This window comes from Mchenga conophoros, linkage group LG11, assembly GCF_057382185.1.
Source record: "Mchenga conophoros isolate Kocher_MC1m ecotype Shallow Benthic linkage group LG11, M_conophoros_male_GT1.1, whole genome shotgun sequence".
In the NCBI taxonomy this organism is placed as follows: Eukaryota; Metazoa; Chordata; class Actinopteri; order Cichliformes; family Cichlidae; genus Mchenga; species Mchenga conophoros.
In genome coordinates this window covers 3026633-3050150 of record NC_140536.1, presented here as the reverse complement: position 1 = coordinate 3050150, position 23518 = coordinate 3026633, and the positions used below count along the sequence as shown (strand labels likewise).

General features: G+C 43.6%; 2 protein-coding genes across 4 annotated transcripts; one reads left to right on the top strand and one right to left on the bottom strand.

Moving 5' to 3' along the window:
- On the bottom strand, window positions 1-12796 carry nod1 (nucleotide-binding oligomerization domain containing 1). 3 transcript variants are annotated; one of them, XM_085290541.1, is made up of 13 exons: window positions 12659-12796; window positions 12465-12548; window positions 11198-11396; window positions 10581-10755; window positions 6508-8320; window positions 6353-6436; window positions 3997-4080; window positions 3826-3909; window positions 3466-3549; window positions 3297-3380; window positions 3026-3109; window positions 2839-2922; window positions 2-754 (listed from the first exon to the last, which is right to left on the bottom strand). In XM_085290541.1, the coding sequence occupies exons 3-13, from the start codon at window positions 11372-11374 to the stop codon at window positions 682-684; spliced, it is 2826 nt and encodes a 941-aa protein (XP_085146667.1). In that variant the 5' UTR covers window positions 11375-11396; window positions 12465-12548; window positions 12659-12796; the 3' UTR covers window positions 2-681. The 3 variants fall into 3 exon arrangements, with proteins under 3 accessions (XP_085146668.1, XP_085146670.1, XP_085146667.1); XM_085290542.1 differs by lacking the exon at window positions 12465-12548 and having other exon boundaries at window positions 1-754; window positions 12659-12777; XM_085290544.1 differs by lacking the exons at window positions 12465-12548; window positions 12659-12796 and adding an exon at window positions 12064-12436 and having other exon boundaries at window positions 1-754.
- A 1695-nt stretch (window positions 12797-14491) lies between these two features.
- On the top strand, window positions 14492-23172 carry LOC146563447 (uncharacterized). The gene is made up of 5 exons (XM_085290826.1): window positions 14492-14523; window positions 16279-17014; window positions 22157-22258; window positions 22301-22375; window positions 23071-23172. Exons 1-5 carry the CDS (start codon window positions 14492-14494, stop codon window positions 23170-23172), a joined length of 1047 nt encoding a protein of 348 aa, XP_085146952.1.
- Window positions 23173-23518: the final 346 nt, after the last annotated feature.

The window sequence follows — 23518 nt, the reverse complement described above, 5'->3', positions numbered from 1 at the left end:
TTTAACTGAATCGACCACAATGAAGCATTTTGCTTAGTTTTCTTCCTAAACAAACACGCACAAACATGGACTTGAGGCCATGTGTAAAACACGTTGGTAGTGATATACTGACGTGTTGGCCACGTCTGAAACAGTCGAATCAAAGTCTTCGCCCGTGTTCGACACAGGAACCGCATTCACACATTTGCCACTCAGGAGTGTTTGGGCTCCACTTATTTATTCTTGTAACACTTTAGGTCACATCTATGCAGGAACACAGGAAAGAGTTCGAGACCTTTGAAACACCATCAAGTGAAAAACAGCATTTGTGTAACAGTAAGATGAATATAAAAGAGCATTTACAGTACACACAAAACAAGGTGTGCATGTGAGGAAGTCAGCATGCTGTAGACTTCTTGTTTAAGCTCCCACTTCCTAACTTTTGTGGAAAACTGTGAAACACTTGTTGAAATTTTAGGGGAAAGTCCCCAAAATGAAACACGGTGATGTCGTTCAGAGATTTCAAAAAGAAACATTCTGGGTTTTTCGCTTAAGAATATTAAATAGATAAAAACAGACAATGGAGGTGGTGCGACTTTATCCCCGCAGCATCGGGTGAAACTGTTTGCTGACACCAGCACACGGACCGAGCGCACTTCCTCCTTCACTCAGCTCCGTGCATGCGTCATGTGAGGTGCCCAGTCAGTGGAACCGCAGCCGCTTCTCCGACACAAACTGCTGCTCTTCCTCTTCAGAGAGCCGGTTTCCTTTCACGCTGCAGAAATACAATCAGACTCCAGTCATGCATTCACAGGGACAACGTTAACGACGGCCCCACGTAACCTGCAATTCACTCTGTGGATGCTGTCAAAGACGGGTGACGGGGAGAAGCTGGACCTAGTGTTGTAGAGGGCATCTCCCTGCTAGTCTGGGTCCAATGTGGATCCAGCTCAGCTCCAGATCGAGGAGATCAACACGTCCCCACCACCAGTTACTTCTGTTGGCACGTACTGGCCCGACACTTTAGATTATGCTGTGTTTTTCTTTCATTCATCATCGGTAATATCTCAATAGACCTTTTACTGACGAATCAATAAATTCTGTCTCCGCTGAACATCTGAATGATGTTTTTCCTTCCTCCTCAGTAATACAGAAAGCAGAAATTTCCTGTTTTTTTACTGAACCTGAAATGACTTGGGACAGCTTCATTCCTCTATTTTATTCGCTCGCTGTCGGTTTCAACAGAGAAATAAGGGCCATCAGCAGAGCTACACCCTTTGAGCCTATTTACGCACTAGTCCATTATTGTAGGGTCTACCTTACAGTAGAGGCGCCTGATGATCAGATCAGTGGTTCTCAAACTTTTCACAATGAATACCACCTGATAAATTCTAACGTACCACCCTTATGACCCGCATTAAAGTACAGTAGTGTGTACATGAGACAATTTTATTTCTTATAAGAATATTATTTATCTTAACTGTCATAAACAGGATGTGACGTAATGATAATAAAAACATCTGTACCGCATTAAACCATCACAGCAGGTGGGATATCCAATCTTGCTGGGCCCCCCTTTGTTTTACATGAAAAATGTTTTGCTCCACTGCGGTTTATTTCACTCCTCAAACATTTAGTAAACAATTAAGCAAATACAATAATCTGCAATAAATGACAGGTAGTAATAAAATAAACTACTAACTCTGTTACGCTGCGTCCGCACCTACACGGGTATTTTTGAACACGCAGCAGTTTCGTCCACCTAAACGGCGTTTCGAATCACCGAAAACAGAGATTTTTTAAAACTCCTTTTTTGCGTTTACGTGTGGACGAGGAATACAGAGTTCATCACACACCGTCAGAGGTATGAGCCTTTTTTCACGTCACGCTGTGGCCACGTTATTGTTTACATGGGATGAACTGCAGAATAGCAGATAGAGACAAAATACTGTTAATCTGACTGTCTGCAGGTTTACACGCAGTTACTGTCCCTCCATTTACAAAGGCAGAGGCGTCACGGTGGGATTATTTTACGTGTAGTTGTTTTTTCTGTGTAATAATATTCAACATTGCTATCAAATCAAAAAAAATCCTCTCTGTGCAAAATGGGTTTAAAAACATAAACAGCTGTTGGATCCTGTTTGTCTGTGATTTGAACCGAGGGAACAAATCGTGGCAGGATCAGCCTGATGTTATTTGTATCCAGCTGTAACTTTACTGTATAAAGAGCAAACATCTCCAACATGTCAGGAGCAGTTAGTCATTACAACAAGTGTTTGTGAACTAAAGATCAAGAATGTGGGATCCTGTTTGTCCGTGATTTGAAGCGCTGCTCCTGACGCAGGGAAACCAGTTCTGCAAGGAGACCTACCTCAGCACCTGTGCAGGTGAAGCCAAAGGGCAGATTTGCTTCACCATGTTTTCTAGTCTTTGGCTCAGAATGAAGTTGGTTTGGAAACGTATTCAGCGACGCTTCATCTCCTGCTTTGCGTTTCTGTGGGCGCCTGTGCTAGCAGTGTCCAAGCCTTGTTTGTTTTTTTTCCCCTTTTCACACCGCGCCCCCCCTGCAATGGCTCTGCGCCCCCCCTAGGGGGCGGGCCCCACACTTTGGGAAGGTCTGAGCTAGCCCAACTTCAGTAACCCTGCAAACATCACTGCTGTTTAGTTTCCTGTCTTCGTTCATGTTGGAAGTGATAGCAGAGCATTCAACAGCCTCACAGTTACCGATCAGTCCCTAACTAGCTTAAGTTTGTGTCCGGAATAAGTTGGACTTCAAATAATCACCCACCCTCTGCTTGGTCTGACATAACCTTGAGGGGAGAATAAAAGACCAAGATGTCAATTTGAACTGATGCTCACCATATCTCTTTGAGTGCTTTGTTGTGAGCGAGGGCCTCAGCGAGCTGCCTGATCCCTTCCACAGTGAACCGGTTGCTGATTAACCTGCAGACCAACAAGCAGTGACTTACAAAGGACACTGAGCTGTGTAAGAGCTCCGATCCATGCTGTGTAAACAGGGTGCAGACTGATGCTGTGTTGTCCTCACCACAGGTGGGTCAGACCAGTGTTTGCCTGAATCATGTCAGCCAGGTGTGGAGCTGCATCATCGGTCATTTCATTCTCCACCAACCTAAAAAGCACAAACAGTAACGGCACACAGCCCTGAGACTGTAGTCACTCTGGAGAGGCAGCATTGACTGTGACGTAGCTCCACATCCATAAGGTCAACCATGCATTTAAGCGCTGCGAGTTCAGGTGGCGCATCCCAGCTCTCCTACATTACTGATGTCGACTGAGATAATACAGACTGCACGTACCAGAATATCCTGAGTGCCGTGTTCTCTTTCAGTGCTTCAGCCAGGCCCCGCCCACCTCTGGATGTAATGCAATTGGCCGACAGACTAGAAGACAAAAAAAGAGTAAAGATTTTAATCAGTAAGTCTGAATGGGCGTTTTTATTTTTGTGCCGTTTTTATAACTTCCTACCTGAGGTTGGTGAGGCTCGGGTGGTTCCTCAAAGCTTCTCCAAATGCTTCTGCTCCCTCATCGCCGAGACTGTTGCCCCACATCCTGCAAAAATGCACAGAAAGCCTGATCAGGCACCTCGTTACCAAGTCCTTCCTCAAATGTTTGCAGCTGGGCTAAACAACACAGCTAAAAATGCCTCTCGGTGGGATTTCTCTCTTTGTCACATCTGGTTTCAGTCACCAGGGTTATTTCTGTTGTGCCCAAACGCTCAGAATAAATGCTAGAAACTTCCTCTGTCACCATTAAAGCTGCATTTTTACTTTGTTTCTTACGCCTCAGCACTTTGCTGAATTTCCTGGATGAACACTGAATTCTTACCCAACGTCGAATATTGACGAGCTCTTCTTTATGGCGTTGGCCAGATGCCTCCCACCAACACTGGTGATCTTGTTTTTACCAATCCTACAAAGTAATGTCCAAGTATTCAAGGTTAGTAATGTTAGTAAGGTATGTTGGTTTTTTCCCCAAATGGAGATATGTTTAACTTACTTGAGAACTCGCAGTTTGGGGCATTCTTCGATGATCTGAGCAACAAGCCTGGCTCCAACATCTGTGATGTTATTGTTGTAAAGCCTGAGGACACAAATGTAAAAATATAAATCACTGTGTGTTTTTGGTTTTTTAAAAAGTGATTCAGACAGGTTTTGGAGAAAGTGGAATAACATAGCGAGCTGCTTCATGCAGGCAACTGAAGCTGCGGTGCATTATAGCACATTTAAAGGACATCAAGTGTCGGCGGAGTGCTGAACAGAGGGATAGTATCCTCAAATAAAAAGAATTACAGAAGATAAGATGAAAACATTATTCCAAACACTGTAAGACATCCATAGTTGTTTGTAAAAGTATATGTGTCTATACAAACACCAACGTCCTCGCTGACACCAAACACTCCAGCCCAAACTGAGCAGTTTTCTAACTGCCTCAGAAACGTCAGCAGTGCTGCTGCTGCCTGCATCAGCGTCAACCCCTCCACCATCCGCCTGGATCTACTGTTAGCAATTTGAGCGAGTTGCTGCACAGCTCTTTTAAATTTGATAAACAAGTGTCTGCTGTAGATCTAGTTTCTACCAATTGCGTCTCATCTCCAAGACTAGGCATTACGTTCCGCATAAAGACTTGGAAAAGCTTATTCAGGCCTTTGGGCTGGATTACTGCAATTCCCTTTATTTCGGTCTTCAGTCTGCTCTTCTTCACAGACTGCAAACTGTTCAAAAATGCGGCGGCACGCCTTCAGACTGGAGCTGGGAGGTTTGCCTCTGTTACGCCTGTTCTAGCTAACCTGCGCTGGCTACCCATTAAATCTAAATTAAAATACTGCTGCTTACTTTAAAATGATCAACAACACAGTGCTGAGCTACCTTACTGAACTCCTTCGATCGTATATTCCTGTTAGAGCACTAAGATGATCTACTCAGTTACTCTTGGTGCAGCCAAGATCTCGGCTGAAGTCTAGAGCTGACCGTGCGTTTGTCTTGGCTGCACCTGATTTGTGGAGTAACCTACTGCTATCCAATCATTTAAATCACGGTTAGAAACCTATTTATTTAACCTTGCCTATCTGATTTCTTGACTTACTCTATTTCTCTTTTATACATATCTTTTTTTGTGCTTTTGCTATGTTTTTATTTGATTTGCATTTCATGCTATTCCTGTATCAGTGACACTGACCTGTTAGCATATTTGGTACTTTGTTGGTCTTATAATATTTATGTTCTATTTTCTGTCTTTTTTGTTAAGCACTTTGGTATAGCGTTGGTTTTTAAATGTGCTCTATAAATAAAGTTGTTGTTGTTGTATGTGCCACACGTGGCTGGAGTGATGAGCTCAGAGCCTCCAAACCAAACCAAGGATATTTATTCACTGTGGCCTGCTCAACGCAGAACATGGAAGTGGATCCTAAAAGGAAAAAATGTATCACTGAACAAATCCTGTCACAACAGCAAAACCTACAGACCGTTGCAGGCACAGTGAGCCAACCCGTTGTTTAGTAACATTTCTGAACCTTGGCAATGTGAAACAAGACGTGTCGAGCACAGAGCGTTTCTATTCAATTCAATTCAATTTTATTTATATAGCGCCAAATCACAACAAAAGTCGCCTCAAGGCGCTTCATAGATACAGAGAAAAACCCAACAATCATATGACCCCCTATGAGCAGCACTTTGGCGACAGTGGGAAGGAAAAACTCCCTTTTAACAGGAAGAAACCTCCAGCAGAACCAGGCTCATGGAGGGGCGGGGCCATCTGTTGTGATTGGTTGGGGTGAGAGAAGGAAGACAGGATAAAGACATGCTGTGGAAGAGAGACAGAGGTTAATAACAGATATGATTCAGTGCAGAGAGGTCTGTTAACACATAGTGAGTGAGAAAGGTGACTGGAAAGGAAAAACTCAGTGCATCATGGGAATCCCCCGGCAGCCTACATCTATTGCAGCATAACTAAGGGAGGATTCAGGGTCACCTGAATTCTGACTTACTTATTTCGCTCAATGACACAAATCAGTTTATAACTTTATACAACTACCACCCAGATAACTGGATCAGAGAGTTTGAATGCTGAGTGAGAGCAGACAGTGCTGAGCCTTTACTCTCAGATTCCTCCATGCTGTGTTAGCACTTCCACATCATTAGCAAACAGTGCACTGCTGCTGAAGTGTGAAGGAGTGAACATACACAATGGAAAACTGAACTGAACAGACTGGGCCCCTGGGTGCTACTGAGGTGTCACCGATCCCAATCTGATCCAAAAATCAGATCAGTCGCTCCCAAATGTTGATGTAATCACATCCAGCACCCTGATATAGTCTGTTGTTACAACAATGACTGGCTTTACAACGTTTACTCACCCCAAAACCTCCACAACTTTGTGTTTGCACAGCTCCTCTGCAAGAATCTCGATGCTGCTGTCGGACAGGTGATTCACACACAGTCTGCAGGGGAACAGTTGTATTAGAGCTCAGAGTTAAACGAAGCAGGTGTTTGAAAGCACGGCCGTACTCACCTCACTACGGTCATCTTGCAAAAGGAAGGCTTGAGCTGCTTCACCCCATAGTCACTGATGTTGTTGTTATCCATGTCGAGCCCCAGGACTTTCTGACGGTGCTGCAGCACAAAGTTCAGGGCGGTGCAGTCACCCGAGTACACGTTACAGTAACCCAGCTTGATGAAGCCGGCCGTGATGCCTTTCGCCGTCATCTGAGCAATGTCTTTGCTTCCCGTCTCGAATATGCACCTCAGCATCCACAGGAAGTTGGGCAAGACGTGAACTTTCTTGCCTTCCTGGCCGTCGTAGTGGGGTAAGCCACGCAGGTGCAACTTGACACTAGTGGAAAGGTACGACTTCAGCAAGGCCCGTTTCTTCTTCAGTAAGACGGGAGACACCAGATGTCCCATCAAGCCTCTTTGACTCTTGGACAGCAGGCCGCACAGGAACAGATTAGTGAACTGCAGGTGTTCGTTGGTTGCAAACGGCTTCTTTTCGCTGGGCTTTGAAGAGCTACTTATGCAGGAATCAAGAGGCAGACAAGACACCTTCCTTCTCCTGCTGCACTCTGTGAAGAACTTGAGGATGGAGCTGGCAGCAGCCTGCTCGTCCAACACCAGAGCAAAAGCCGCCAGGAAAGACTGAAGGGTGATGTGGAGGAACTCAAAGGTAGCGGAGCTCCCGCTGGCACCCTCCTCACTAACAGGTCTGAGAAAGCCGAGAGTCAGATCTTGCTCCATCACACCACACTCACTGATCTCCTCTTGGCTGGAAATGAAGCTGCCTCTCTCCATTCCCTGCAGCGCCAGCTTGGCAAACACAGCAAGAGGCCTGAGCCCTGCTTTGAACGTCTCCGAGGTGCAGCGGGTGCTTTTCTTCAGCAAAGACGGAGCAGGTGTAGCAGAGCGACTGAGGAACACTTCGGACAGCAGGAGGAAGATGTCGGTGAGCGTGATGCAGGTTTCGGGCAGATGAAAGCTGTCGTGCATTGTGTGCAGGTGTCCAAAGCTCTTAAATACAATCCAGCAGAACAGCGGGGTGGAGCACAGCCCACAGAGGTGGGGGCTGGCATCCAGCTGAATGGACACCAGCTCTCTGTGCTCCTGCTCCTTAAAGTGCAAATCAGTGTAAGTCTTCAGGTGATCTGGGGAGAACCCACGCAGAGCCACCTTCTTTCTGATCACCCTGCTTTGGATCTCAATCCCTGTCCGGGCCGTCAGCACTTTTTGAGAGCCCTTGAGTAATTTCCCACAGAGCAAGCTGATAAGCAGCTGGAGCGGGTTGGCCTTATCCTCCGGTGAAACCACCTCAGGCAGGTTCATCAGGTCGACGTCCTCCTGAATCTCATCGTAGCCGTCAAAGGTAAAAACGACTTTCTCTGGGAAGCGCAGGATGTAATCAAACACTTCATTGTCTGGATCGTGATCTGGGTAGCAGTTGTGTTTGAACAAAAGGTCTCTGAGAGAGATTTGTTCTGCGTCCTTGAAGGTGCTGAACATCCTACAGCGAAACTTAAAGAAGAAGACTGCATCCGTCTGCAACTCTTTTATGGACCAGAGGTTCTGGAGCTTCTGCAGAAGGATGGATTTTCCCACACCAGCATCCCCCATTACGTAGATGATTTCACCTTGGGGGTTGAAAGCTGCGTGATCTCCCAGGAGCTGGTCCACACTCTCTAAGAAGCCCAGGCTTTCATTGCAGTCATTTAGCAGTTCCATCACAGTGTCAGTGTAGAGGTCCTTCAGCCGCGTCTCCTCTTGCTGGCCATAGGACATGATGAAGCTGGTGTCCCGGCTCATGTCATGTCTTAACTTCTCACAGTATCTGCTGACTTAGTGCACATTAAAAAGTGTCAAAGCTTTGATCAAACTCATTCTTAAACAGATCTAGATCAGTGCATCTGTGCCGGATTCACAGCACTTCACTGGTTCCACATGCTGCCATGTTACAGCCTGATAACGAAGTAAATTCCAGTCAAGTTCAGCTCAAATTCCTGAACACAGTAGTCCATAATGACTGAAAAAACTCAGAACTGGTGCAAATGTATTGAAAATAAAAAACAAAACTTGACATGTGTAACTTTTTCCATGACACTCGGGTGCATCCTGTTTCCACCGTGGTAAATTCAGCTGATTGGGCATGGTTTGGCACACGGCTGTCTGTATAAGCATGTCAGTGGCAGCCATGAAGTCCAGTGAACGAATCATCTTCAGGTCTCTGAGACAGCATTGCACAGTGAAGCACTGTGAATACTTTCCAAATGCACTGTAACTCACAACACTACCACAATAACAGCAGGTATCCCAGCACAGCAATACTATAATAATAATAATAATAATAATAATAATAATAATAATAATAGATTGGATTTATATAGCGCTTTTCTAGGCACCCAAAGCGCTTTACAATACCACTATGATCTTCTAATCTAACTGTAGAAGACAAAACTCCTCTAGAAAGGCAAAAAAGAATTATGCGCACTAACATAGCTATTCAATTTTCCATGTGTTCACGTTTTTACAGGGTAGAGAACACATAAGCATGGGGGAAATCTAGAGTTTTATAAGGAGGTGTTGCTCTTTGTAAGAACTACAAAAAAAGTGAAGCAGAGAGAACTGAGGGAGTGGAGTGTTTACAACCCGAGTGCCGCCACTGCTCAGCTGTTTCATAAATGACCAAAAATAGCAAGAAAAACGTATCAGATTAAATAAGAAAACACAAGAGCAACTGGCCCAGTGTGAGAAAGCTCCAAAAGTGGAATATTCAGTGTAAATAGCTCCAAACGTTTAAATAAAGACTGACTGCTCATCTTGCAGCGCTGCTGTGTGTGTGTGTGCGTGCGTGTGCGTGCGTGCGTGCGTGCGTGCGCGCGCGTGCGTGTGTGTGCGTGTGTGTGCGTGTGTGTGTGCGTATGCGTGCGTGTGTGCGTGCGTGCGTGCGTGTGTGTGTGTGCGTGCGTGCGTGCGTGTGTGTGCGTGCGTGTGTGTGTGTTATCTGTAGCTACAGACGGGGGATTTCTTCTGGGTTTCTAAAGAGAAAAAAAAGTGTGTTCTTTATGATTTCGGTGCACCGTGTTTTATTGGTCATCACATGATTTAAGGGAGAATTGCAGCGTGACGTTGACTGGTTCCAGGTAGGGAAGCTTTTGTGTGGCTTAATTACATTTAGTTAAACTTACATGAAATTTAGACCAAAAGCCTGAAAGTATACAAACAAAAGTTAAACATAACTGATATCAGTTCAAATGAATAATAAGGTAAAATGTTACAAATGTGTCCAAATGTGTTTAATAATGTGAAAAGAAATCATAAAGAATAGTGTGCCCACCTAAAAAATGGCTGTCTGGATATTTTGTATCAAATATTGTTTTGCGACAGAGTGCAGGTTGCCTTCTGTTATTAGTTGTTTCTTAGATACTGGCTTTAACCACTGCGTTAGTTACTCTAGCTTATCTTACTGTATCTGTTACCCTGTTTTATCCACACAGAAATAAACTGTGAGGGCTGACAGAGCTGCTTTACAACGTTTGTCTCATGTCCAGCTAAATCATTTACTTTTACAGTGCATGTTACATCATTTAAATCTGTGAAGTGGGCAGAAATGTGCACTGAAATTGTGGCATCACTATTAACATTTAAGACCTTTGCATACTGAACATATTTTGCTTTTCAAGTGCTTTTAAGATATTCTGAGACTTGAGGAGGTGGTAAGGCTGCGCATGTTTCATGCTCTCACAAACAAAAGTTCTACAAGTTCAAGTAAAAAATAACAAATAAAACAGCTTTAAGTCAATAACATTCAGGGACTCCTTTAATCCTGCTGCATCAGCCTGATGGTTACTGTCGTTATTCATTTAAAACACCCACATACTCTACATATAACTTCAGTCACTCAAAAAAACCTCGCTGGTTTCTACAATTACAGTTTGAAATATAACTACACTTTCTGTATAATCATGTAGAAAATATACTGTTACTCTTGTTATAGATTCTTATATTCTACCATAACGGCTCAACTGGTAACAGCAGACTGACTTCTTACAGATGTGAGAGCTGTAAAGTATGAAAGAGGTCAAAGATAATGACACCTACTTGGATCAGTGTTAACCACCTTCATCACTGCTACATCTTCACTTGGGTTGTAGTTGATCTCTTCCAGCCATGGCTGCAGGTCTATGTATGCATCACATACTTTATAAATTATGAAGATGAAATATTCACAGGCCTCCTCCCCTTTGCACTGGACCAGCTCCAGGACTTTGCGCACCTAAAAAAAAAAAGAAAAAGAAAAAAAATCATGAAAGAAATTCAAATTTATATTTAAAGTTTTTAAATTGTGAAGTATGTATGCAATCTACTGACCTTAAAGGAGAGGTCAGAGGTCAAATGTCATTTTATACAGTACTTTCGATATATTCACAAAACACACAACACCTGTAGGAATGATAGCTGTCCACCAATGAATTACTAAGTTGACCTTGAAGACCTTGATGGACGATAGCTGACGTGGGTCGTTAGCATGACCTCACCCTCCACAGAGTTTTACAAACACACAATCCAAACTTTTCAAGCTGTCACGTTTACACACAGAGTGATGACACGCACACATGCAGACACTATCACAAACATCACCTCCTCGGAGAGGCAGTCAGGAGTCGTATTCAGAGATTTTTGAGCACAGTTTTTGTCTGGGATCTTCTTTTTTCTACCTGATCAGCCTTGGTGGCAGTTTGCTGAACAATCTCAACATCCTCCTGACAGAAGAAGCCACAGGTGAACAGGTTGTCCAGGATGCACTGAATGCTCCTCAGCCTGGTCACGAGCAGCTCTCTGTGGTAGGTGAGGAGGCTGGAGCACGGCACCCTGGCTTCTTTTATCTGATCCATATTTACAGGACAACAGTCAGCTCTGTGGAACAAAAGATCAGAAACGACACTGCTGACAGCATTTCAACATCACATGGTAAGTTTCTTTCTTCTCCTTCCTTATTCTCAAGGGAGTCACCTTTGTGACTTGCACATGACACAGATGGTCACACCTGATGCCCTTCCTGACACAGCCATCCCAGATATTTCTTGAACCCTGTCATCACCCTTCGTGTTTGGAACACGCGCTAACCATGTAACCACTGTGACACGATTTTTGCTAAATCAAATGAACAAAGTGAGCAACAGGACTCACACAGGTTCACTTCTTATCATTTGAAACTGATGACAATTTAGTTACAAAATTGCTGGAGTACAAACAGCAGGGTCTCGTTCGTGCTTTCAGCCGAACCTTTGTGTGAATGTAAGGACTGTTTTATTGGCTCCTTTCTTTTAAACCCATTTTGCACAGAGAGGCATTTTTTGAAAAATGTATTGATGCAATGTTGAATATTATTACACAGGAAAAAACAACTACACGTAAAATAATCCCACCATGACGCCTCTGCCTTTGTAAACAGAGGGACAGTAACTGCGTGTAAACCTGCAGACAGTCAGATTAACAGTATTTTGTCTCTATCTGCTATTCTGCAGTTCATCCCATGTAAACAATAACGTGCACACAGCGTGGCGTGGAAAAAGGCACATACCTCTGACGGTGTGTGATGAACTCTGTATTCCTCGTCCACACGGAAACGCAAAAAGGTTTTTAAAAATGTGTGTGCGCGTGCACGGGGCCGTTACCGTTTGCGAGGTAACTTTCCGATTCTGACCACACGTGAGCAGCCTGCATCTCTGAGCTCGGTCTGAAACACTGAGTGCATGAGTACCGGTGGCTGCATTTCACAAATACTGTAAACACACAAAGGCTGGCAAGAACTTGTCTGACCTGCAGCTCGCCAAACGCGGTTTACAGATTTATCACTTCCGAAGTTCGTGCTACAAATATCTTTCCCACCTTTAGTCACAAAGTAACACAACATTCGGGCGTATTTTCCCGCTTTTACCCTCAATCCTGGAATGGCTCCGTTTTGTTTACGGAAATACAAACCTAGTGAAGAAGAGTCCGTAACTGGCATGAACGCTTAGCCTCTACCTCTCTTCCCTCAGCCGTGCTGACCCTGTTAAAGAGCACCTGAAAGGTGCCAATAAGAAAAAATGATGTCTCCGAAGTTCATTGCAGCCCACAGAAAAGTTACCCGTACTGGACGGTATCGTAGGTACAGAACCATAAATCAATCCTACCATTGTGCTGGGTCCACACCAAAGTTACAGCCGGGTTAGAAAAGAAAACTAAAACTTCTGTTAAAATGCACGACAGCCATTAGGCTACAGTTAGTGCCTGTGCCGCGCCCCTTAGAAAGCATCAGCTGTAGCCACAGATGCAGGAAGTAAAAGCGCTGTGAATGGATGCGTCATTTCTTCACGGGGTTTCTCAACCTATGCGTGCTGCGTTCAAGGTCCCGCTAAAGCTGTGGAGTCCTGCACGTTAGTATGTCCACCCATCTCTCTCTATTTTTAATTCTCTTATCCAATTGCTGGAGGAGAGGTGACGGGGTGGTGGTACACCTTGCACACGTCGTGTAAGTGTATCTATGAATGAATGCATAAATCCATAAATCCATGTGTAAATAAGCCCCTGTTTAAAATCTTTAAAATGAAATAAATGTGTTACAACTTGAATAAGAGTCAACACTATGACCAATGTATTGTATTGCATATCAGCTGAAGTTGAAATGGGGCTTCTTTTATAACAGGCCTGCTAATTTGATTAACTACAACTATCACTGTCGCCGTCCTCTCAGGCGCGTGGTTGGTCCTGGGCGTTCTCCTCTCTGCCTCCTCGTGTTTTTCAGTAAACTCGGATCGCCCAATAAAAATAAATATTTAGTAAAGGAAAAGTGCGTTCAGACATCTGCCTATCACAGCGAAGTCACATCGGAAACACTATTTTGACCAAGCTACCCACCACAGCAGGTTGATAAAGCGCCCCCATGTGGCCGCCGTTACTCATCGTCACCTGCGCGCACAGTCTGAGAGGAGGAAAACACACCCTGACTGTGAGCCGACTCGCCTTACTCCTGCTTCCATCATACTTTTAACATGTAAAGGTAGCTGGTGGAAGAGAGAGCAGTGTGTCAGGATTAATGTGATGAATTACATGTGAGCATTCTGGACTGTGATTCTGAATAGAATTGGTCAATTATTCTGCAGTTCAAGAGTAACATCCTCAGTGATTCATCAACAATTTCTAACTTATGGTAATAATTATAATAAATTATAATAATATTGTGGAGGTGTGTAAAGATGACAGGAGAGGTCTCAGTGTGGGCCTAAGCAAACGGCCAGAACAACTGAACCTGTGAGGGAGAGAACTGGCAGAGGAAGGTCCATCCTGTGAACGAGGCTGGTGTAGGCGCGCAGGAAAGGCAGGAGGAATTTGAAACGCTGGCGGTTGGGGGGATGCTCCTGGGGGGCGACCTGTGGAACCGCTCACATTAGCTTACGGGTTGTATGCGGTTGTGTGGTGGACCTTGGCCCCCAGTCCATAGCTGACCAAAGCTCTAAAACGAACTGGGGGCCTCTGTCTGAGGTAATGTCCACGGGGGGGGGGCGAAACGCGAGACCCGGGTTGACAAAAACGGTAGTATAGGTAGTATACGCCAGGGGGACTGCACCGGGTGGTGCGGTCAACAATAGTTAAGAGGTGCGTAAAACCGTGTGACTGCGGCAGAGGACCCACCGGATCAACTTGTACATGAATGATGATGAAGAACTGCTCCAGGGGTGCCTTGGTGTGTTTATGAACCTTCGCGAGCTGGCAGGGAATGCACGCCGCCCATTCCTTCACCGATTTGTGAAGGCCCGGCCAACAAACTTAGAGCTGACCGGTTTAACAGAGGCCCGGACCCCCGGATGAGAGAGAGCATGTACCGAGTCAAAAAACCGACGACGCCATAAAACGGGAACTACCGGGCGAGGGCGGCTGGTGGAAACGTCACAGACCAGGAGAGGGCCGCCGTCCTGCACAGGTCTGTCCTCCAGTATGAGGCTGTCTGCGCGGATTTAAGCGCGAGGATGTCGGGGTCACCGCTCAATCTTTGGACATTGTATGGGCTCAAATTGTGGTCATAAATATTTTGTACTTGTAAATCAGGATTTGTATGTGTAAAAAGATTTCTGTGTGGACTTAGCCAAAAAATACGTGTGAAACTCTGCACCAGTGTTGCCAACTCCTCAGTAAGGAAAATCGCTATTGGCTGTCCTAAAAGTCGCTAGAAGTCGCTAAATGACGTCATCGCCTAATTTGCATAATTGGTCCAGCTAATATAATTGTAACCTATGTTGTTGGAGAGAGAAATAACATCATGAAAGAGACAAAGTGAGTAAAGAACGTCCTAAATGCAGTTAGAATTTATTTAGAACTACAAATTAAATTTATTTTAGCAATTATTGATTTTTTAATGTCACAATTCCAACTCTGCTCCTTTATCCGGGCTTGGACCGGCAAAAGTGACCCGAAATAGGCACTCTGGTGGAGTTACTTTGTGTGTGTGTTTATAAGTAGTTTTAAACCTTGTGATCCACAAAACAGCACAACAGTAAAAGAAGAACTGACTGCGTTATAGTCAGTGCGGGAGCAGCGGCTTCGCGCATGCGCGATTCATTTGCCGTTCGGACGCATAGGTGTGAACATCTTCTGCCCTGATAGCAGCGGGGGGAGGACTATCCTCCGCCCGTGAGCGCTTTGGAAGGGGCGAGGTACCCACGGCAGCACCCGCTGCTTGTTGAGAGTAAAAGCGATACTCGCTTTCACGTCAAAAAGTCGTCATAAATAAGTCTCCAATAACACCAGAAAAAGTCGCCAGATTTGTCGCTAGTCGCTTTTTAGAAAAAAAGTCGCTAAATATAGCGACAAAGTCGCTAAGTTGGCAACACTGCTCTGCACTCAAGTTTCAAGGTACAGCTATGAAATTTGACCCTATTTTTCTTCTTTCATCTGATTGGCCAATGTCATGTCAATCACAAATTTAACTATCCAATCAGAGAACAGATGGGTTTGGCTATTGGAGGACAGGAGATGGATCACAAAATAACCGTAATGGTATAAGCACATGTACTCAGTCCTGGAATTGATGAAAAACGGATTTTCAGCAGATATTTATGAATGCTCATTAAAAGATTAAATGATCTTACAGGCCGACAGGTTAACCCAGAAATGTTTCCAAGTGGAGATCAGGAACCAGCTTATGAACCTATTGGTGGTGTCGTGATCCTGAGTCCGTGACTCAGTGATTTTGTGTTTGGTGTATTTATTGTTATTATTTTCATTATTCTGTGTGGGCTGTTTTGGGATGGTTTGTGTTTTGGGATTTTAGATACTGGGTTTCTGGGTTTGTGCTCCCTCTGTTGGTCCCTGGTGTTAGTGTTCCCCTGTCTCGTCAGGTTAATCAGGTCCAGCTGTGTCTCCCACCTGTGTGTGATTTCCCAGTGTCCCTCTGTGTATTTATAGTGTGTGTTTGCCTCTGTTCCTTGTCGCGTCGTCTGTGTTCATCCTCTGTGTCACCCTGCGTACTCTGCATTTCTCCGTGAATCCCCTGCGTGTCCTCCCTGCGTGTCCAGTTTGCTACTCTTTGGTTTAGTTTCTCCCAGTTTAGTTTATCCTTAGTCCTGTTTTGCCATCCCCACTTTATGTTCAGTATTCTTAATAAATCACCCTCACATCTGATAAAGTGCTGCATTTGAGTCCTCCTTTCTACACTTCACACGGCTGCCGCCCCAGTCGTGACAGGTGGACTCTTTGGCTTCCTGAACAATCTTTATTTTGCTCTCTATAATTTTTTGGAGGCTGAATGAGCTATTAGATTATTAGAGGAACGATATGATGATTACACTGACACTGACTTTGACAATGACAATGTCAACATTCAAAATATTAATGTGAGAGACAATAATGCCAATGTTGACGACAATGAACTGCATGATGATCACAATGCTGTTGTTGTTGTTGTTGTTGTTGGTGTTGAAAATGAGGATTCTGATGAGGCATTTGAAGACTGTGTGGATGTTCACCAGTACATCCCAGAAGAGGATCCTCAGCCGGGTGTATCCAGGAGGAGGTCTAGAGAGCTGTATGAAGAAGATGTGGAACCAAACAAAAGAATCAGATGGAGCGAGGAGTTTTCTGATGATGACTCTGACTTCTTTTCTGCTTGTGACACTGATGGCGAGGGCTGTTTTGGTAATATTGCTGATGAGGACATCAATCAGCAGGTAACAGAAGAAGGGCCGCTGGCTGGTGGATCCACAAAAAGGTCCAGAGAGGAAGATGTAGATGAAGAAGAGCGTGATAGCAAAAATTCCAGGCTTGCAAACTCTGATTCAGGGACCAGCTCAACTGTGTACGATCACTCTGAGAGCAGTAGTGATGAACGTTTTGAAGATGCGCAGGAAGAGCTTGACAACCATGAAACTGGAGGCTCGAGGAAGCGTTCCCAAGAGGATTTTGAGGGAGAAGAGGAATACTTGCATGTTTGCAAATTTCGGAGGTGTTCAAATGAGTCCACCAGCACCTGTGATGACGACTCACTATTTCGATGGGTTTTTTCTCTGTCCTTTTAGTAGGCTGATGGCCTACTCAGGTGACCCTGATTCCTCCCTCAGTTATGCTGCAATAAGCTGGGTATACACTGTGCAATTTGTACAGTCGCGTTATTCAGCTCCTGCTCAGACTGTACGATTGACTCAGGGGTGAGTAGTAGGTCACAATGCTGGGTCTCACACTATACGGCCCGCTGCTCTGTGCGACCTGAGTGCTCACACTGTGCGTCCATAGCATGAAGGTTATGACACAAAATTTTACACTATTTTCACGGTTGTTGCGGTCGTGATAATTGGGGTGGCTGTAGCTCAGGAGGTAGAGCAGGTCACCTACTGATCAGAAGGTTGGTGGTTCGATCCCTGGCTCCTCCAGTCAGCACGTCAAGTATCCTTGAGCAAGATACTAACCCCAAGTTGCTTTCTGATACATCCATTGGAGTGTGAATGTAGTTAGAAAGCACTAAGTATAGAGACAGTGTTTGTGTGATTGGGTGAATGAGGCGTGTTGTATAGAGTGCTTTGAGTACTCCGGGAGAGTAGAAAAGCGCTGTATAAGAATCAGTCCATAATTTTGTGAGGCCACATCGAAAAGGTTCGGACGAGCTTGCCAAAGTTCTACAAACCTCCATCGCTTGTGTCCAGATCACATCCGTGTAGCTCCATCCTTTCACTTTCATTTCTGTGTTTGTGCGTGCTGCGGTGACACCCTCACAACGGCCGACAGGATTTCAAACAGGTTTGATTTTCTTACGACCAAACGATTGTTGATTGGGAGGTGTTAATCGCTTCTCGTTACCCCATGTATACGACGCACAACACATGATTAACTCGGGCCGATCCCCAAAACAGTCACATGACTGAAAAATCGTCTCAAAATGGGCCAAAAATTGCACAGTGTATGCCCAGCATTAGGCTGCTGGGGGGTTCCCATGATGCACTGGGTGTTTCTTCTTCACCCACTATGTGTAAACAGACCTCTGCTGAATCTTACTTGTTATTAACCTCTGTCTCTCTTCCACAGCATGTCTTTATCCTGTCTTCCTTCTCTCACCCCAACCAATCACAGCAGATGGCCCCGCCCCTCCCTGAGCCTGGTTCTGCCGGAGGTTTCTTCCTGTTAAAAGGGAGTTTTTCCTTCCCACTGTCGCCAAAGTGCTGCTCATAGGGGCTCATGTGATTGTTGGGTTTTTCTTTGTAAGTATACCTTACAATATAAAGCGTCTTGAGGTGATTGTTGCCGTGATTTGGCGCTGTATAAATAAAATTGAATTGAATTGAAAATGGAATAGATGTCACTGTGATGATTTCTTCCCTCCATAGAAGGCTTAGACCCAAATGCAGATTCAATGCACATGGTTAAACTATTTATGAGACTTTGTTTAAAGAGAGGGAATGGAGAACGTGGCTCGAGCTAGGAGTGTCAGCAGAGAGCAGGAACCAGAGGAAAAGCTATCGAGAGACTGATCATCTGGCTCCTGATGGAACAATCCAACGGGAATTCTGCAACAGAGGGAGAAGTTGTTGCTGGACGAGTAAGGGAGTTTGAGGGTAGGATGAGTATGCTTGCAGAAGAGATCTAAACACAGGGGAAACAAGGTTAAACACAGGGAAGGAGCAAGTGAGAACTGGAGCAGAGGTGAAGCTTAGTTACCACTGGAGATGGCAGAACAAACTGGCGAGGAGTAGCAGGCAGCGCCGGTTTAAGAAGCCCTCCTGCTGATTGTTTGCAGATGAGGCCCAGGTGAGAGGCTGGAAACTCCACCTGTGAAGTGTGGACACAGAATCCAAGTGGAAAAGCTCCTCAGACACTTCCACGGTGCATGACAAGAAGGATGAGGAAGCATTCATTGTCCATCCATCAGTCAGCGTAATGCCCAAAAGTTTATTCAGATGTAAAAATATTACATTTTTAAATAAATATCATTGAAGAATATGAAAAAAAATCTGTGTTTTTATTGACACTGCATTTCATTCATGTGTCTCTATTGGACAGTGTTGTTGTCACAGTTTGCCAGGGAAAACCTGGCAGGGCAAACCGTGGGGGTGTGAGGGAGGAGCACCCAGGTGCGGAGCTCTGTGAATAAGCAGTGCGTTTGTTTACAGTGATAAGGAAAATAACAATAAATCCTCTGTGCACTCCCGACTCCCGTGACGTGTCCTTGTCCCAGTGCTAGTGTTCCTGTCTCCGCTTCTCCGTGATGAGCACCCCGTGCTCGCTGTCCTCTCGTCTCCCCACTACTCCTGGGAACATAAAAGAGAGGCAGCCGTCAGACACACCATAATGCAACAGACTTAAACTAGGCAACTGGTCAAGAGACTAACGTGAAGCCACGCAATGATCCCGCGTCGGAGAGAGCTCCACCACATCCTCAAGTAGCTCCTCCGATCAGGCTGATCAGCTGCAGGTGTGTCGTGGTCTTCAGGTGTGGCCAATCACCAATGGTGGAAAGTAACGAATTACATTTACTTGCGTTACTGTAATTGAGTAGTTTTTTTTTGTGTATTTGTACTTTTTAAAGTCATTTTTCAAGTCGGTAATTTTACTTTTACTTAAGTATATTTTTTTAAAAAGTATTGTACTTCACTACATTTTCAATCACACCAGTTACTGAGTAAATTAAAAGAACAAACAAAAAAAACCAACATTGCGCTTCGGAAATACTGCAGGGAATGATGGGTAGTAGAACAAATTGGCGTTGGGTCACAATAAAGATGAGTCTGACATCGGTGGTACGGATCCAGCGAAAAAAGAAACCCCGTCGAATTCTGCTGACCCTGAACTCGAGGAAACCGATGTGAACCCCTGGCCGTGTTTAAGGGACCATTTCGGCTTCAAGTGCAAGAAAGGCAACAGCTTTATTATGCAGTGCAAGCTGTGTTTGCCAGAGAGACCGAGTTAGCAGCTTTTAGAAATTCCACATCAAACCTGCGCAACCATGTAGAGGTAAGTTAGATGAAACCTGTACATTTATTTTAGCAAAAAGGCTGTGCTCAAGTTAATCACATTAAGACATAAGCTGTTATTGGGCACGTTGTTGTCCACACAACTTAATTTTCTTTTACTGGATCGGTGAATTGCCAAAAGAAAATGTATTTACTTACATTTTTCCTGTTTGTTAATAATAATAATTTATTTTAAAAAAAATAGTTAAATTAGATAGAAGACAGAAGCGGCTACTTTCTTACTTAAGCCACATATGTTCACACATGTGCAGAGGTGTTTTTTTTCTGTTCTCAAACTGATCTCCCTGTTGGAGCTCAGTCTGGGGGGAGTTATTTTTTCTCCTCGTCTCTCCTCATGTTGTGCATTTTCCATTGTTATACCTCTCTGACCTGTCTTCCCCATGTGATGTTTGTGTAATGTATGTATGGTTGGAGGGCAAGTCGGCGCTGGCAAAGGTCGGCAGCCTTAACCCAATTTCCTTCGGGGTCAACCTAATGAAGTCATAATAACCTGATATTTAGAATCCCCATTTCCTTTATGCTTATATGTTGTCAAACAATGGCAGTAAAAACATAGTGTTACATTAGCTCTATATAGCATTATTTCTTTAACCATAAGATTAATCTTGAGAAGAGGTCAAAGGTCAGTTATTGTTATGGGGTCTTGCTATATGTTATGACACAAACATAGCAAAGTTGTAAGTATCATAGTTTCTAGGTTCTAAGGCTTTTTGTCAGTTTAATAGTGAGCTTTACAAGATTGATTTTCGTGCCAAAGGCTGGCTCGCTTATGACCGCTAGACCTGGAAACAAGACCTCAAGCAATTAATAAGGCTAATTAGCATGGCTAGCATTTTAAAAACATTTGTTAAATGTTGTCATTGCTAACATATAACTGTTTAAAAGCATGGGGAGTAGTGAGAACGCTAAGTTATTGTTAGCTTTGAAAAGAAAAATGTGAAGATGTAATATTAGCATGAGCTATATGCTAATGTTAGTCACCAGATGTTTGCTTGAGTGATTTGCTGCTTTCTAATATCTGTGTTTATTTCCTGGTATACCTATACCTACGTGGTTAGTATACATGCTGCATAAAGGCTGACAAAGGCAGTAAGTGTAAACGATCATGAATTAACTGTAAATTACACTGCGGTGAGCTCCATTTATATAGTTGTATCACGTGAATGGTTAAAAATAGCTTAATGGACAAAAATTTGTAAAATGCTCCAAAATCAGTCTCTGTGGTAACAGCATCTTCAGGATGTCATGACGTCAGAACACACAGGTGTAAACACACCAGATCCCGGTCTTCTCCTAACATCCTGTTCTTCTCCGGATCAAAGGCTTTATTGAAATAAACTTTTTCCCTGCTACAAAACGTGATGATAAAAAATAATAAAAATAAAAGAATATAAAAAAGAATATGAAAACAGTAATCATAGTATAGTAGTAATAATGGTATTAAGACCTTATGTTATGGTATTACTTTATAATATATCTTATTATATAGCAGACAGATATATTGTATTACACAGGGATAGCATGTGGTAAAAAGATTCAATGTATCTGTCCTTATGGCAGATACAGTCCTTGTGCACATTCCTAATAATGCAGATTTTGTGTTAAGAGTTTTTAGTTGTTTGTTTTTTTGCTTGACCATGGTTTTGAGACATACCTGCACAGCTTTGTGTGTTTGCAATTTTTACTTCTGCCAAGGAGGTTATGTTTTTAGTAACTTTTGCTTGCCTGTTATTTTTTTGTAAACATCATAGCTGAAAAAAATTGAATTAACCCTGATCAAACTTTGTAGGGGTGTAGAGTGGGGTTATGTAAATTTAGCTTACATCTTCTTCAAGGTTAACTTTATTATTGGTCAAAAATGAACAAAAACCTTTATAATTTAGAAGCTATGATTCTTAAAAGTGTGGAGTCTGTGGTCAATATATAAAGGTACTGTGTAAAGATTTAAAATATCCCATTACATCTGACCTCTGACCTCTCCTTCAAGGTCAAATGAAGTCAAACTTGTGTCATTCAGTCTGACATAAATGTAGCCTAAAATGCTTTTCTCTCATCATCTGCTGAAACTAACAGATGTAGCTCTGTTCCTTTAGCACTTGGTGTTTATCACATTCCTAATGTTATTTTAAACTTGTTTCCTCACATGTCGTCTTGACTACGTGGTTGAACGTCCTGCAGAAGAAGGCCTTCCTGAAGTCATCAGGATCCTGGATGACAGTCTCCCGAGAACCATCTCTTCTGATGAAGAACAGGACACTGATACCCAGAGTGTCAGTTATGGTGAGTATATCCTTCTCTCATCCTCCCCCTCTTCTCACGAAGCTTCTCCTTCAACCTCAGTTCTCACCTCCTCAGCAAAGAGAAGCAGAGAAGACATCTGCACTGAAGAGGTGCAAGGTAAGTGATGACACGTTCTGTGGCCCTTCAACATCATCAGGTTCTTTTGGTGTCAGACGCTTCTGGGAAAGGCCTTTTAACCTTTCACTTGATGACAGTGACTGAATAGGTAATGTTAGAACTTGTTTTTAAACTTTAAACGTTTAAGTTGGTCTTTGCGTCTTGCAGTGTTTGTAAGACACTTTCTTGCTTTGAGGACAGCTTCTTGTAAATATGCTTTACTTTTTAATTAACTTTGTAATGTTTAAGTTAAGCCTTTGTGTCTAGTGATGTTTGTAACACAGCTAACTAAGAATATCTGACTTTTAAAGAATATTAACTAACACATGTGAAATGTATTGTTTTTTTCTTAATATGTGACATTGCCTGTGTGACTGTAAGGTAGTGTTTTAGGTGTTGTTACTTCTATTTTTGTTAATATCACAGGTAACTGTTGAAATGACTTGCATATTTTTTCTCAAGCTCTAGCTCACCATGCAGGACAAAGGTAAGTCCGTACTTAATGTCAACACAAATAAGTAGAAAAGGTTTAAAAATGATGTCGTGAACTGACTGTAGTCTCTTGTTTATACATAAGGTATAGCCTGTGGCTCAGGGATCAGAGGTAAGGTAAAAACACATAACAGAAGAAAAGTAAATTGAACAACTCTGTGATCTGTGAATTCATCCTTTTGTCTTTGTCTTTTTGTCTTCAGGTGCTTTACACTTGTCCTCCCAGCATTCTAGACGGCGCTAACACAGAGAGATGCTCCACCCAGAAGACAGCCTTACCCCAACCCGATGAGAAGGATGGATGAGCAAATGACAAACGGGAGAGTGGTGCTGTGTTCCAGCCATGTAAGTTATCACCTCACATTGGCTACAAACTGTCTCGAAGACTAAATCCTTCCAAAAGCTGGTGTAAATCATCGTCCTACAGGACTGTAGGTCTAAGTTTATTTATTGTGTGTATATGTTGAGTTTAAAATAGCTTTTTAACAACATGCTGCAGCTGCCTACTATGGAAATGCTGTTTTGTGTTAAAATTACGTCTTTCTTGTGTTATTGCTTTGCAGGGAAGCTGAGAGTGGACAGAGCTGCACAGAGGACCAAAGATCCACTCTCAGCACTTCATGCCTGACTGGCCACAGCACCACCTGACAC